The sequence below is a fragment of the Macrobrachium nipponense genome, chromosome 13 (genome assembly GCF_015104395.2).
Source record: "Macrobrachium nipponense isolate FS-2020 chromosome 13, ASM1510439v2, whole genome shotgun sequence".
Taxonomy (NCBI): Eukaryota; Metazoa; Arthropoda; class Malacostraca; order Decapoda; family Palaemonidae; genus Macrobrachium; species Macrobrachium nipponense.
In genome coordinates, this window is record NC_087206.1 from 58,940,655 (window position 1) to 58,954,710 (window position 14,056).

At 38.9% G+C, this 14,056-nt stretch overlaps 1 protein-coding gene across 4 annotated transcripts in view; it reads right to left on the minus strand.

Moving 5' to 3' along the window:
• The window catches only part of LOC135225810 (partitioning defective 3 homolog), a 463,764-nt gene that overhangs the window by 174,528 nt on the left and 275,180 nt on the right, over nucleotides 1-14,056 (minus strand). The window contains exon 1 of one of the 4 annotated variants that reach the window (XM_064265308.1): nucleotides 11,664-11,721. The exons of 1 other annotated variant lie outside the window; for it this stretch is intronic. Coding sequence is in view for 1 of the 3 variants with exons in the window: in XM_064265323.1 (XP_064121393.1) it covers nucleotides 11,132-11,134 (3 nt within the window). In the remaining 2 variants the exon portion in view is untranslated. Of the gene's footprint in view, nucleotides 1-11,131; nucleotides 11,155-11,579; nucleotides 11,602-11,663; nucleotides 11,722-14,056 lie in introns of those variants that run through there. 2 more of the 4 variants (XM_064265309.1, XM_064265323.1) reach the window with 2 other exon arrangements.

The following is a 14,056-nucleotide window of genomic DNA, read 5'->3' on the forward strand; positions in this document are numbered from 1 at the left end:
CTGAAAAAATGAATCAGAGGAAGAAAAAACCTGAACGCTCATTATGAAAGGAGCTGAGAGAAAGAGTGCGACAACAAGAGAGCTCCAGCAAGATGGAAAGGAAGTAGGAAGAGTCCTAAGCAAACAATACCTTGGGAAAGCAAAGGTCGATGAAAAGCTCAAGAAAGGTACAAACGAACGACAATGAAACGGATCTCCGTTGTGAGCTTCGCTTGACGAGGCTAGTCATGTTTGCTGAGCAGAGTGACAGGAACAAACAGCAGACCAAAGCGTCACGTATTTGGGGAAGGGGAAACGGGGGTAGGATGACAGACCTCATTATAAAGGCTACCCATCCTCCATTCCAGCAGCCCATCCTCCCTCCTGGAACCAAGGGCCTGGCTGGAGGATTCTAAGGGCCGGTGTGGGAGGAGAGGAAGAAAAGGGCAGATGAAGAACAAGGTTGATCTTCTAAGAGTTCGTTAACCCACACAATGTAGCGTTCCCCTGAAAAAGGGAGTTGGCGCTATTTGACTGGCTAATCACCGGAGGTCTATTATTGGTAAGTTTTTCGTAATCAAAGGGTCCAGAAGAATTTCGGAAAAGACGGAGCGTTGTTTGGGGTGTTCGTGTCTCCACTGAAAGCCGCACAGCCTCCACAAAGGGAAAGGGATCTGAGCTTCCATTTCTGGCTTTCGAAAAAAGCAACACCATCTGCAGAGAGAGAGAGAGAGAGAGAGAGAGAGGGAGAGAGAGAGAGAGAGAGAGAGAGAGAGAGAGAGAGAGAGAGAGAGAGAGAATCATATCAACCGATTTCGCTGGCCTGACCGACCACCCTGATCCTATTGAATTCGCAAGGGAGGAGGAGGAGGGGGGGACAGATAAAAAGAGCCGTTTATTTCAGCAAGCACTCTCCCTATACAATTCTGCAGGTTTCCAAACCTTACAAAGCGCCTCCCAATCGAGAATTCAGAGGTGGGAAAGCAAAGGCCTTTGGAAGAGGTTCCGAAAAGGATCTCCTCCTTACCAGTCTTCACCGGAAGAGCGTTCCTGCAACCACCAATGCAAAGGAGAGAGGGAATTTCCATATCCATGAGAAGAAAGGCGAAGGATGTATTCCTCCACCAAATATGTGTATAACAACCATAATAAAATCCTGCCATATAAGCCAATCGATCCACGAGAAAAGGATTTTGAAAATACCTTAAAGATATAGAATCCTTTGTTCAAAAAACCATCAGCCCCCTGGGAATATCCAGGGTCTTATGGCTTCCAACAAGATGAAAAAAATTCATGACCCAAATGCAATGCATGAAAGTCACAGCTCAAGTTAATAATAATAATAATAATAATAATAATAATAATAATAATAATTGTCTCTTGTAAGAACACCCTTGTCGATACCAATTTTCAAATACGCATCCCTTTTCTACCCGTAGATGAGAGACATTACTTCTCGCGCAGCAAATACACATACACACACACAAAACAAATACAAACAAACAAACACACACACACACACACACACACACATATATATATATATATATATATATATATATATATATATATGTATGTATGTATGTGTGTGTGTGTGTGTGTGTGTGTGTGTGTGTGTGTATGTGTGGGTGTGTGTGTGTGAACTGTATGTACATGAAATCAATTTTACACGACCATAATTACAATAAACATTTTTACCCCATATCTACCAACATCGTAAATGTCCTTTACGCAACATTTTCTTAAGAACGTCACAAAAACCCAATTACCAGCCGAAATTTGCACTGACACCTACAGAATCCTCCGTGTTCTGCATGACTTATTCAGCTAAAAGGAGAGACCTCTCCTCCCGTTCCTCCAAGCGAACCGTACAGCGTCTATCAGAAAGATATGAACCCTTGGTTGTCTACATTCCTGACTAAATACTGAAACAATGCATGTCCCTCAATACAGTATTTGCAAAGACACTATATAATATATATATATATATATATATATATATATATATATATATTATATATAATATATATATATGCATGCACACATGTATACTCACCACACACACACACACCACACACATATATATATATATATATATATATATATATATATATATATATTATATACATCATATACATATATATACACACGTGCACATATATATGTACATTATAGAGAGAAAGAATGTCACTTTTTCATTTGCAATAAGGCAACTAAGCGTTTTAACAGACTGAACATTTATCCATAACGGTCGATAATTACAACAGAGACGATGCTTAATGGATTACGCACATAATTACAAACACCTCTTCAGAGTAAGCATCAATTTTTACATCAGAGCAACAACATACATCAATTGAGGACTAATGAAGAGAAACTCAAGCGCACCGCGTAATGCATCTGTGCTGATTGATCAAAGCTTCCTCGGGTATAGAGGGTAACACAGCACTAGGCCCAAAATAACGCTTGACGTACTTCTACTCAGAACAGGCATGCGGGAGCTTTCTTCACGATGCCACAGCAGCATAACAATCATGCGTTCGTGAAGACAAGTATGCTAATCCTAAAGTAAGCGAGCAAAACACATTTCACTACACATGCAATGACATACTGGCGCCGCTACATTATTTTGCTAGGATAAAAAAACCCTGTCGATACACCTCATACAGAAAATAATAAAGCTACCCGTTCTGATCACCAATGCATATCAATACTCAAAACTATAAATTTTCATATAGGAATAGTGTCATATATATATATTAACATATATTATATATCTATATATATATATATATATATAGATATATATATGTTGAAAGACGGAGATACCGTTAACTCATGTAAAAAATAAACAGCAACAGCCTGAAGTGTGAATCAACAGCAGTGAAGGGGTTGCATGCATTAAACATGACCCAACCAACCATTTGCTGACGCCTTTTTCCTTCCTGCCACTCACTCACCTCCATGTTAATGACAAAACAATTTTGAAAACAACTGACGTTTACTGCTGAACCCCCATACAAACAAAATGCCTGTAAATATTTTAATTGTTAACGAAAACTACGCGATTTTTTTTATTTCCCTGTATATAATTGGTGGCTGACTAAAATGTTAAGCCCTAAAAATGAAACTTTCGACACTCGCAATACACAAAAAGAGGCTCACTCAATCACTCTATCTTATAAATCATGAGGGAGTTGCTGTGGAAGGGTTGTGTATGCGTCTTCTTAACAAAACACATTTCAGGTATTGTCTAAGACGAAGAACAACAAGAGGGGACCATAGGCTTAGTTCATCAGACGCCTCTTAAAAAGATTGTGTGGGTCTGTTTGTTTGTGACAAGAAGGCTTACACACCCGACAGTACCACATAGCGGAGAGAATCAGGAAGTTACTCATTGTACACCTGCTTACTGTATTCAGTGAAAAGCAGGAAAAGAAAGTTCATAACTCATTTCAGTCTTCTGCTGTATCAGCTGAAATGTAAAATGTTGCAGAGAATGTCCTATGCAGAGACGTTCATGACCTGTAAGCTGTTACAGATAATGGTGCTGTGCAAAGACGTTCATGAAATGTAAGCTGTTACAGAGAATGTCCTGTGCAAAGACGTTCATGACATGTAAGCTGTTACAGAGAATGTCCTGTGCAAAGACGTTCATGAAGCAAAGACGTTCATGTCATGTAAGCTGTTACAGAGAACGTTCTGTGCAAAGACGTTCATGTCATGTAAGCAGTTACAGAGAATGTCCTGTGCAAAGACGTTCATGTCATGTAAGCTGTTACAGAGAACGTTCTGTGCACAGGGGGAGAACGTTCGTGCAAAGACGTTAATGTCATGTTAAGTCAATACAGAGAATGTCCTGTGCACAGACGTTATGACATGTAGCTGTTACAGGTATGGTGCTGTGCAAAGACGTTCATGACATGTAAGCTGTTACAGGTAATGGTGCTGTGCAAAGACGTTCATGACATGTAAGCTGTTACAGAGAATGTTCTGTGCAGAGACCTTCTAAGCGTAATGAAGAAATCGAGTGCTTTGTACATTTTATCTATAAAGAGATAAGGTAAATATTTTTCTTCGTCCCAAATGCACAGTTAATACGATGTACCTATCCTTCAGCTGACTTTAAGACCCATGTGTTCTGCTGACTAGAAAATAAATCTAGAAGAAAAAATGAAAGAAAAACTATGAACATGACTAATTACATTTAGTAAAATCATCATATGAATCATAAGAAATGTGCAAATGAAAGATGCCAACGGATATTTCTAAATAAAAACGCAAAGCCTTCCCCGTCAAGAGAACATCACGAAGTACAGGTAACATAAAAATCATTTTTTTTAAGGAACGGCACTGTAACATCTTAAGAGCTAATTCCACGTTCAACTCTGTAAAATCATAAGATTTGATTCCGAGGTCAACCCCTACAGCAAGTTACGAGGAAATCGCCTGCCTCTAAGATACACGAAGAATTAATTTACATAATGAGACTAGCAAGGGATGATTTACAAAAAATATCTGCACAATAATTTTTCACCAACTGAAAAGTAGCTAATATGAAATCTAGCAAACTAACCACCCTTCTCTCTCTCTCTCTCTCTCTCTCTCTCTCTCTCTCTCTCTCTCTCTCTCTCTCTCTCTCTCTCTCTCAGGATTTCTCAAAACAGGACTAAGTACAAAAGAGTAGCACAAACAAGAAGGAAACAAACACATTCTTCTAATCTAACTCTCAATCAAGGGAATAACCACAAGATACTGTTACGAAACGAGAAAGGGAATGAGGCATTGGTTAACCAGCTTTTGGCTCTCCGATAACAAGCGATACAAACTCGTTGGGGAAGGGGGAAGGGGGAGGGGAAAGGAAGGAAGGGATGGGGTGTCATGAACCACGGCAACATACTTTATAGCAGGTGGGCTTCGAGAATACAATTGGTATTAACGTGATAATGACGCTAGAAATAACTATGGGTAATCACTTCCGCCTGCATAACGCTTCAAGCACAAGTAACTTTTCGCTAAGTTTCCTTACAATAAAAGCTTTCCAAACAGTGTCATGTGTCGGAATGTGAATAATTCATAATATTTGGAAATTGTACAATAATTCTTGACTGTTGCCTGAGTAATTTTTATATCATACACTTATTCACGGGTACATATACACAACTATACAACCTGCGTTATAACAGGTTGAAAAAGTGGGTGAACAATAACATTCAACTTAAACACGGCAGAAAACCAATCGCCTACAAGAATTGAGAAGGAACAGGAATGACACCAAAATCCCTTGAAAATTCCATCATTCTTTCACTTCCGTCAAGAAATGCGTCGATGTAAAAGTTCAGTCAAAAGACCTATACGTCAACAACATTTTTTCTGACCTTGTTTAATAAACAACTGATAGCGATAAGGCCGATAATGCCGTTAACTTCCCATGGCCTATCTAATCGAGAAGTTCGACATCAATTGTCTGCGGACTGTTGATGACGTCAGCACAGTGCATTAAGAGTGCCAAGTCATACCCCCATGCCCAACAACCATAGGCCTAATTGCAGTAATGAGAAAAAGGAAATTATGCAGCCAATTTAGGGATGATAACACTAGTCACATACTGGTAATATGGAATTCAAGAACATGCAGTTTTAATGGATTCGCATCTGAACTCACGGGAATCATCGGAGCACCACCAACATGAATTCTACACCATACCACACCCGGCTCTGAGCTTCTGACACTGCTGCCACTTAGCAGGTCATCAACAAAGGTAAGAAGACGACTCATCGAATAAAAGCGACTGTTAAGTTTTAGGCTTCTGTGAAAACACAGGACGGGTGGGAGGTGAAGACAGTGTTCAAGAACCCCAGAGGAGATGAGCTTGTGCCTTGTTCTTGATATGAACAGTTCTGGCAAAGACTCTGCATCGTTCTCCTAGTCAGCTCGGTAACCCTGGCCCTGCCTCGAACAACATAACGATGAAGAGATAGATGCACCATCGCAAACAAATGAGTGAGTACACATTCATGGAAATAAACAAAGAACAGATAAAGAAAGGTTTAAATGAATACAGACAGATAGAATAAATGATCATGGAGACCAATTGACGCTGAACGATAAAGACGTAGAAAACAATCAAATAAATGCTAATCGGAGAAAAAATATATACAAATCACGAACATGTAAGTTAAGGAACTAACACAAAGATGAACAAAAACAGAAATACGAAGATATATACACTTATAAATGAACACAACTAAATACGCAAACAAACAAATACAAAGATAACCTACCATGCTAAAAGAAAATTAAACATAAAATCAGGTAACTTTAAGACTGAAAGAGTCACACCGGTCTCACTTTACGGTTCATAGGCCTATGCGTGGTTGTTAAGTTCATTACATCACGCAGGAATACAATTAAGATATTATCATTTAATTATAATTCTATCTTGTCTTGGGGTATCCCTTACCTTCGGTTAAAACGAACTTTCTATCGTCACATTACTTTTTCAAAGAACCCATGCTTGTCTCGGGAACACCAGTACCAGAGTCTACCTCAACATGTGCGAGTAATTTAAACAATTAAGAAAGGAATGGCGAACCATTAAAATCAGCCATTTATTCAATAAAAATAAAAATAATATTAATATCAATAATAATAATAACCAGGCAAACCAATAGTCTGCAGCATTCCTGTCAACTATACCATGTACAAATCTCCAAACCTTTAAGTTCAAGTAACCACTGTAAATTTTTTTCTCAGCTTTTATATTAATGTACTATGAAAACTGTGTGTGTGTGAGAGAGAGAGAGAGAGAGAGAGAGAGAGAGAGAGAGAGAGAGCAGTTTACTATCCTTTAGGAAAAATAACCAATGTGTAGGGTATAAATAACAGGCTTAAATGTGAATAAAGACCAAACATGTTTAATATATGTAGGTATGTACATGAATTTATATATATACATGTATATATGTTATACATAGTATGTATATTTATATACTACATAAAAAATGCAGTTTATTATCCTTTAAGAAAATAAATGTTCTAATAGCTTGACTCTCGACAGCTGTCAGCGAGAGCGAAATGAAAGTTTTTAAATATCGTAACCAGTCCACCAAAGTCCTCTGCATTTGATGACGCAGAGAAAAGCACAATCACTGTTGAAATTGAAATAAGAAATAATCAATACCTTAACGGCAAACAAAATCGCCAGAAAAAAAGAAACCGAATATACAATATGGGCACAATACAATGAACCCAAGGGACGAACAGGTACTTTCGCCTTCACAAAAGAAGCGGGGAAAAGAAAAACAGAAAAAAGACAATTCCCGAAAGCCTCCACGCCATGATGCGGGCTACACAAAGACAGGCGTTTGGGGAAAGGTCATGGTAAGAAAATAAACGTGATAAAGTTACGGCGCGATCAAATTTTAACAGGGGTTGGAATGGAACCATCGCTTTACAATAAGATAAAATCCAATTATAAATAATTGGGAGTGGTGCTCTATTTCAAATAAAGAATATATAAATAAATAGATATCGCGATAAATTGGCTGAGCCCGCCAAATAAGTAGAAAACTGGCTAAGTGGCAACTCTCCATCAACGAAAGCACTCGAGTAGAGATGACGATTGGAAATGCACCTTGGTGAGGTGAATGGCGAATCCATCTCTGGATTAATCAACAGGGAATGTAGATGAAATATTAACTCTCAAAAACAAGACGACATGTTGTACATCGTTACATAGTGCAAATCATACGCCGCTTCACTTATAATCCTATGATGGTTATATATGTATGAAAGTATATTTACACACACACATTATATATATATATATATATATATATAGATATATATATATAAACTCAAAATAAAATCTACTTTCACTTCGTGACATTAAGAATCAGAAAGAGAAACCTCCGAGATAGCTATCATGGTCTAAAAAAAAAATCGTATAAAAACAAGGGGAGAGATGGAAGACTAAATAAAGGAGCACTCCCCTCCCACGAAAAGGGACAAACAAAAAACCGCGAAGTTTCCAGTCTGGAATGACAGCGGTCACTGGAATCCAAAATAAAGAACCACGTGATAAATGCCATTCAGCCAACTGTTACACACGTGTTCCCCGAACTCACATGAGTTGGAGAAGAAACTCGGTGAGGGGAGGGGGAGGGGGGGGGGGGAGGAGGAAGACCTCATGACAGATCTAGACTTGACAACGACTAATCGATTGAGGGGAGGATGACTACCACTCCATCCAATACTTACATCCAGAATGCAGTGATAATAGCTGTGTGTGTGTGTGTGTGTGTGTGTGTGTGTGTGAGAGAGAGAGAGAGAGAGAGAGAGAGAGAACGTACGTGTTTCCAAAAATCCATCCAAACTTAAAGAATGGAAAATATCAATGATATGTATGGCAAAGACAAGGCAAATCTCAATAGAAATGATTTGGCAGCTAAGGAAAAGTAATTCTTGACATCTCTGAGTCACTGGTAAAGGAAAAAATCAATTTCCCTCAGGCATTAATCAATATCAGACAGAAAGAAACAAGCAGTTGATAACAAGACAACGAAGAGGGGAGTGTTGCACCCGTAGAGTTCATTCGTTCCCGAAGCCTAATCTCGCCTAATAAACGAGATAAGTGTTGCTAAGATATCTAAAAAATTACTTTACAACTTTTATTAGCAAAGAAAGGAGCAATGCCGGTTATCATAACATGCATGAAGTACATATTGCAGTTTTTTTCTTTTCCAAAAAGATTGAAAGGAAACAAAAATCCTAAAATATATCAATCTTTTCAAAGAGCATCAATAGCGAAGAACACCGTGACACACGCAGACACATCACACACACACACATATATCTATATATATGTATGTATATAATGTGTGTAGGTGACCACGTAAACACAGTAGTGCACTTGATAGTCCAAGATCTCAGAGTTTACATAATATTAGAGAGCACACTGAACGTGTTCTTTATTCAGCGCACAAACACAAAGAACAACTTCATTCGACCTACTCTGTTACCCTACATTTGCACACAATGAATGACTTCACCCACCGCTGATATACTGAGTACGATTCAGCTATTCTATACTTGAAAGGTTTATTGTTTTTTCTTTTCTTTTCTTAATGCATAAACCACGGACATAATTGTCCCTTGCACTTGGCATACGCTGCCGAAGCCTTTTTATTAGGAGATAAATAGATTAAACACATTATAAACATTGTATACTTTGTGGAGTATGGAAGGTGTTAAGAGAATAAATAAATCATAGAAACTCATAAATGATTTTATGATTACCTTCAAAATATAACTTCACTGAATATGGACAGAACATCATTCAAGTGAACCGAAAACAACGATACCTTTATACTTCATAATCGCCTCAACAATCTGCAGCTGCAGCAACTTGTTCAACAACAACAACAACAACACTCAACTACACAGAAGCGCAACTAGAAGACGCAGCGAACAGGAAAGAGATGAACGTCAACATCCTCTTCGCGAAGGAAAAGCGAATAACAACCACCACGGTACGAAACAACGATCGCCCCAGTGGCAAACAAAACGGAAGTGGACGGTCGAAAAACAACAGCAAAACAGCAGCATCGCCAACATAAAACCAGCCCCATCAACAACAAAAAGTGACTCACACTCACTAACAGCATCACATGAAGACAACGAATCACAGCATCACAGCTCTATCAACGGGAATATCATCATCCTATTTAAGCGGCACCGCGGATGCTTCCGTCCCAAAACGCCGTTTTATAACATCATTATTATGTCTGGCGATTCATTATCCTACCACTAGTCATTATATACTGACTTCTCTTAATGACAGGAAGGCTGGTTATCTCTGTCATTATCGTGCAATGATGGTCTGAGATCACCGCCATCATAATCAAATGAAGGTTTAGATCAAATTTCCATCGGTTCCATTCGAACAACCCTTCTTGAAAGTACTCAGAGAGAGAGAGAGAGAGAGAGAGAGAGAGAGAGAGAGAGAGAGAAATACCACGATCTGCCATTTACATCCGGCCCAAAAGGTTCCCCACTCCGATACCGGTAAATATTGAATCTATATTCCTTTCTACAACGAGGGGCGTCAATACACGCCCGTCTGGAATCAGGGATATTCCTAATACCTAGGCTACGTGGACTGGCTCGGTGGCGAGGGCGCAACGCAAGTTTTTTTTATATTTATCCCTCTCAGTCGCAGTCACATATGTCAATCATAATAATGACAATATTCAATTCCGGCGCGTTTCTTGTTTGAATAATAATAATAATAATAATAATAATAATAATAATAATAATAATAATAATATGGATGCGCGATACTGAGTGGATCCATCGAACAACCCCGCCCCACAAGCAAAAAAATTACTCCAATAAAAAGAATTTAAATTTCGAAGTATACAAGTATCCATTCAGTACTCTAATATTCTTAAAAAGCATGTACATTAAGTGCTTCAACGTATTTCTAAAGAGTAGTTTGACTACTGAATATGTATAAAAAAAATTATACTATGATTCACAGGTACTAAGCACTTAAAAGAGCTTGTTAAACTCGAAATAAATAAATAAATTCAAATAAATAAATAAATCAATTAATTAATTAATTAATAAATGAACAGGTACGGGATCTGACCAAGCACCCGAACCTGCTGTTGCCCCTTCCATCACAAGCTCTATGTACCTTGCACAAGCCCAATGATACCCCAATAATGCGAGGGGTACCGGGTATGTTTTACACCAAGACAACCTTTTCCTACATTTTATCAAACGAATACTCTGGATATTCTTTTTATTCAATGAGAAATAAACACTGCTTAAAATGACTATCAAAACATTAAGACAAATTTTAAATATAATCAACTCTACTTTACTATGTTATTAAATGTCTACACTACAAGTTTATGTCTGCAGGAATTTCTAGATACCAAACAAAGACAAAATTCAACACCAGTTACAAAATAACGTCCTACAATGACTTCATTATCACCATGCAATCACATTCTTATCCTCTGCTACTGTTTTCACGTTTGGTGTCAGGTAACTACGTTTAGGTAGGGAAGATTAAAAAATAATTACTCAAGCTTTGGTTGTACCAAAAAATCACATTTCTTTCTGAAATCTGTTACTTTACCATGACTGGTGAGTTAGAACCTTGATTTTCCAAACACTTCAGGGACGCAAATTCAAGCTAAGAATTTGCAAAAGGAAATTTTGAAGTTTTCGTTTGCAGCGACAAAATGATAACACAGGTCCCTGATTATCAACAAAAGGCAAGTTCACTATATTAGTTCAAAACTCATGACACACACACACACACACAAACACCTCCGTTGATAAGTCCAACGCCACTGAACCAGTTTACTGCAATATCACGTTGCATTGCAAAACTAAAACCGCTGCTCTTTATCCAATCGCACCTCGTCATCAGGATAAAGATTTCCTTAGACGGCAGCCGGGGGCAGAGGAAGAGTTTCTTATTGAAAAACACATCACTTGATGACACAACGAACAACGGCACGGAGCAATATCGAATGAAATGTGAATTACAGTCAAAAAAACACAAGGTTGAAGAACGTAACGATGCTAAACGCGAGAGAGAGAGAGAGAGAGAGAGAAAGAACGTGCGCGCACGAGAGCTAGGGTGAGACGATGACAGCACGCACCCTCTCTCTACCACGTCACAGCCACCACTGAATTCGGAACCCCGATTCCCCGAAGGCCCGACCCGAACGGCAGAGAAGCCGACTTGCCGAGGGCGGCCCGCGATCTTTTTTCATCCCAAAATTTCGACCGATTCGGCCATCCGCCCAAGCGACAGGGCCACAGCCTTTGCGTCCAATGGTCCTCATCCAATTCAACTACTCAGAAGTCCCCCTCGTCTCTTGCTGGACTCTATAGAACGGGATCGGTATGGGCGAGTATGTTCTTAAACATTCAGAATACCTCTTTTGACCTCTGCTTGTGGTTGTTAGTCGACTGCTGCGGGTGGTTCAACTGGGATGGGAAGAATATTAACTGAATACTACTGATCAGTGTGTGGTCAACATGCATGCCATAAAACAGCAAGGCATTAACGAGGCAATCCTCACCTCTCTCTCTCTCTCTCTCTCTCTCTCTCTCTCTCTCTCTCTCTCTCTCTCTCTCTCTCCGGATAAGGTCTTGTTCCCCTAATTCTTTTCCCTTCCCTTCACCCCTACACTTAACTTCATCAAGCACTTGGATGGGGAAAAGCCGACCACTGGAATGGGAAATATCAATCGATAACTCAAGAGAGGTTGAACTGCAATAGAAATGGATCAAAAGTGTTCAAGTGCGTCATACAAAGATCATCAGGAGGCGAGAACGACGGGGCTTTCGGCTGCAGATTAGGGGAGAAGCCATTACAATCATCACTCACGTGCGGAAATTGGAGCGTCACAGATGAACAGACAGAAAAAAGTACAAACTCGTCCAGATGGAAGCACATGTAACAGACGGACAAATGAATCGAACTGAATTGAATATAGAATTGAGGCCACAGGCCAAGTACTGGAACCTATGAGGTGATTCGGCGCTGAAACGAAAATTGCCGGTAAAAGGTTTGAAAGGTGTAACAGGAGGAAAACCAGGCAGTTGCCCTATGAATCAACTGTTGGGGGAGGCTGGAAAGTAAGATGGAAGGAAGAGAATATGGAAAATGGATGGATGGATGATCGGACATGTGACAGTCATGTAACCAGACAGGATAGTTCAGTTCTTTTTTCTTTCATTTTCAAAATACAAAAGTCACAAGTTCGGGATGAGAAATACACTGAAGCCAGAACGAGTACATAGGTACTGCCGTCAAATCTTTACATGTCCTCATTAAAAATAATTAAAAAGAACAAGACGTCAACAAATCTTCGAATAAATTTCAGTCATACTGTCTTTCTCTGATTTACCTCCACTGTATACAGCTTACTTTATTACATAATCATAACAGAGTCAAGATAAAACATTAAATATTTGTTTCTCATTCAATTGTTGTTTTAATAGCAGTTTATCAATTTCATAGCATAAAATCTATATCATATTTTCTTTCATAATTTCATAAAATTCCTTTCCGAAAACCGAAGATAAAAAGGACAAGCTTAATCAAGCTTAAAATCATTATTAGACCACCACACGGGTTACTGAGCATCCCCAATGCAGGCAACATCTTACATTTACTTCTTCAAATGTTGAGTTATCCAAGTTTTAGACCCTTAGCAGCGCAATCGTACTGTCATAGTCATAGCATGGAAGGTTAAAAATCCTTCTGACATTCTTATGGTGACCGACATCAAAACTTTCAAACACAACTTTGTAGTCTGAGGTTCCAAAACCACATTTCGCAGCCATATACATGTAGGCAACACTCTTTGGAAAAAAATGGTTCTACATTTTTATCGAACACTAAATGTTCTTCGTAATGTGTTACGTTCAGCACAAAATTTACTTCTTGCGCGACTTACGCCATCATTATAATTCACATTATTATTGATAACAATTTTCAGTGGATGGACAGATCCGTGCTTTTTCATATCAGCATAAAAAGTCACGTTCTTGGTTTCTGCGAGATCAAATTTTAAGTCAAGATTAACAGCTTCTCATAAAGCGTCTCTATAACTTTAGCAGACCTGTAAACTAGGGGGGCTGGGGGCAACAACAAAATATCGTCAGCGTATGAGATGATATTAGAGCATGAAATGCTTTTCCCCTCTGATGCACTCCATTTTTGTCTCCCAAATATTTGAAACACGACGCCTGCACTTTCCATAGCCTATTGATTATTATACAAGTTTATCAAAATTCCATACACAATCGGATAGGCAGCTATAGGAACACATCTCACTTGGAAGCAAGATTTCTTTCGGCTCAGTTCGGGGAGCAAAGCAGACAGGCCTCAATATCTTCTATTTTAGGTAGAAGACGCAGGGTAAAATTGATGTGCGACTGTTTTAAGAATCTGCATGTCAGAAAGGGCGCAGGCGAGGTCACGAAGAAAATGAGGAAGCTAATAGGAAGGAAAAAAAAACTCACAAGGATATCATCAGAA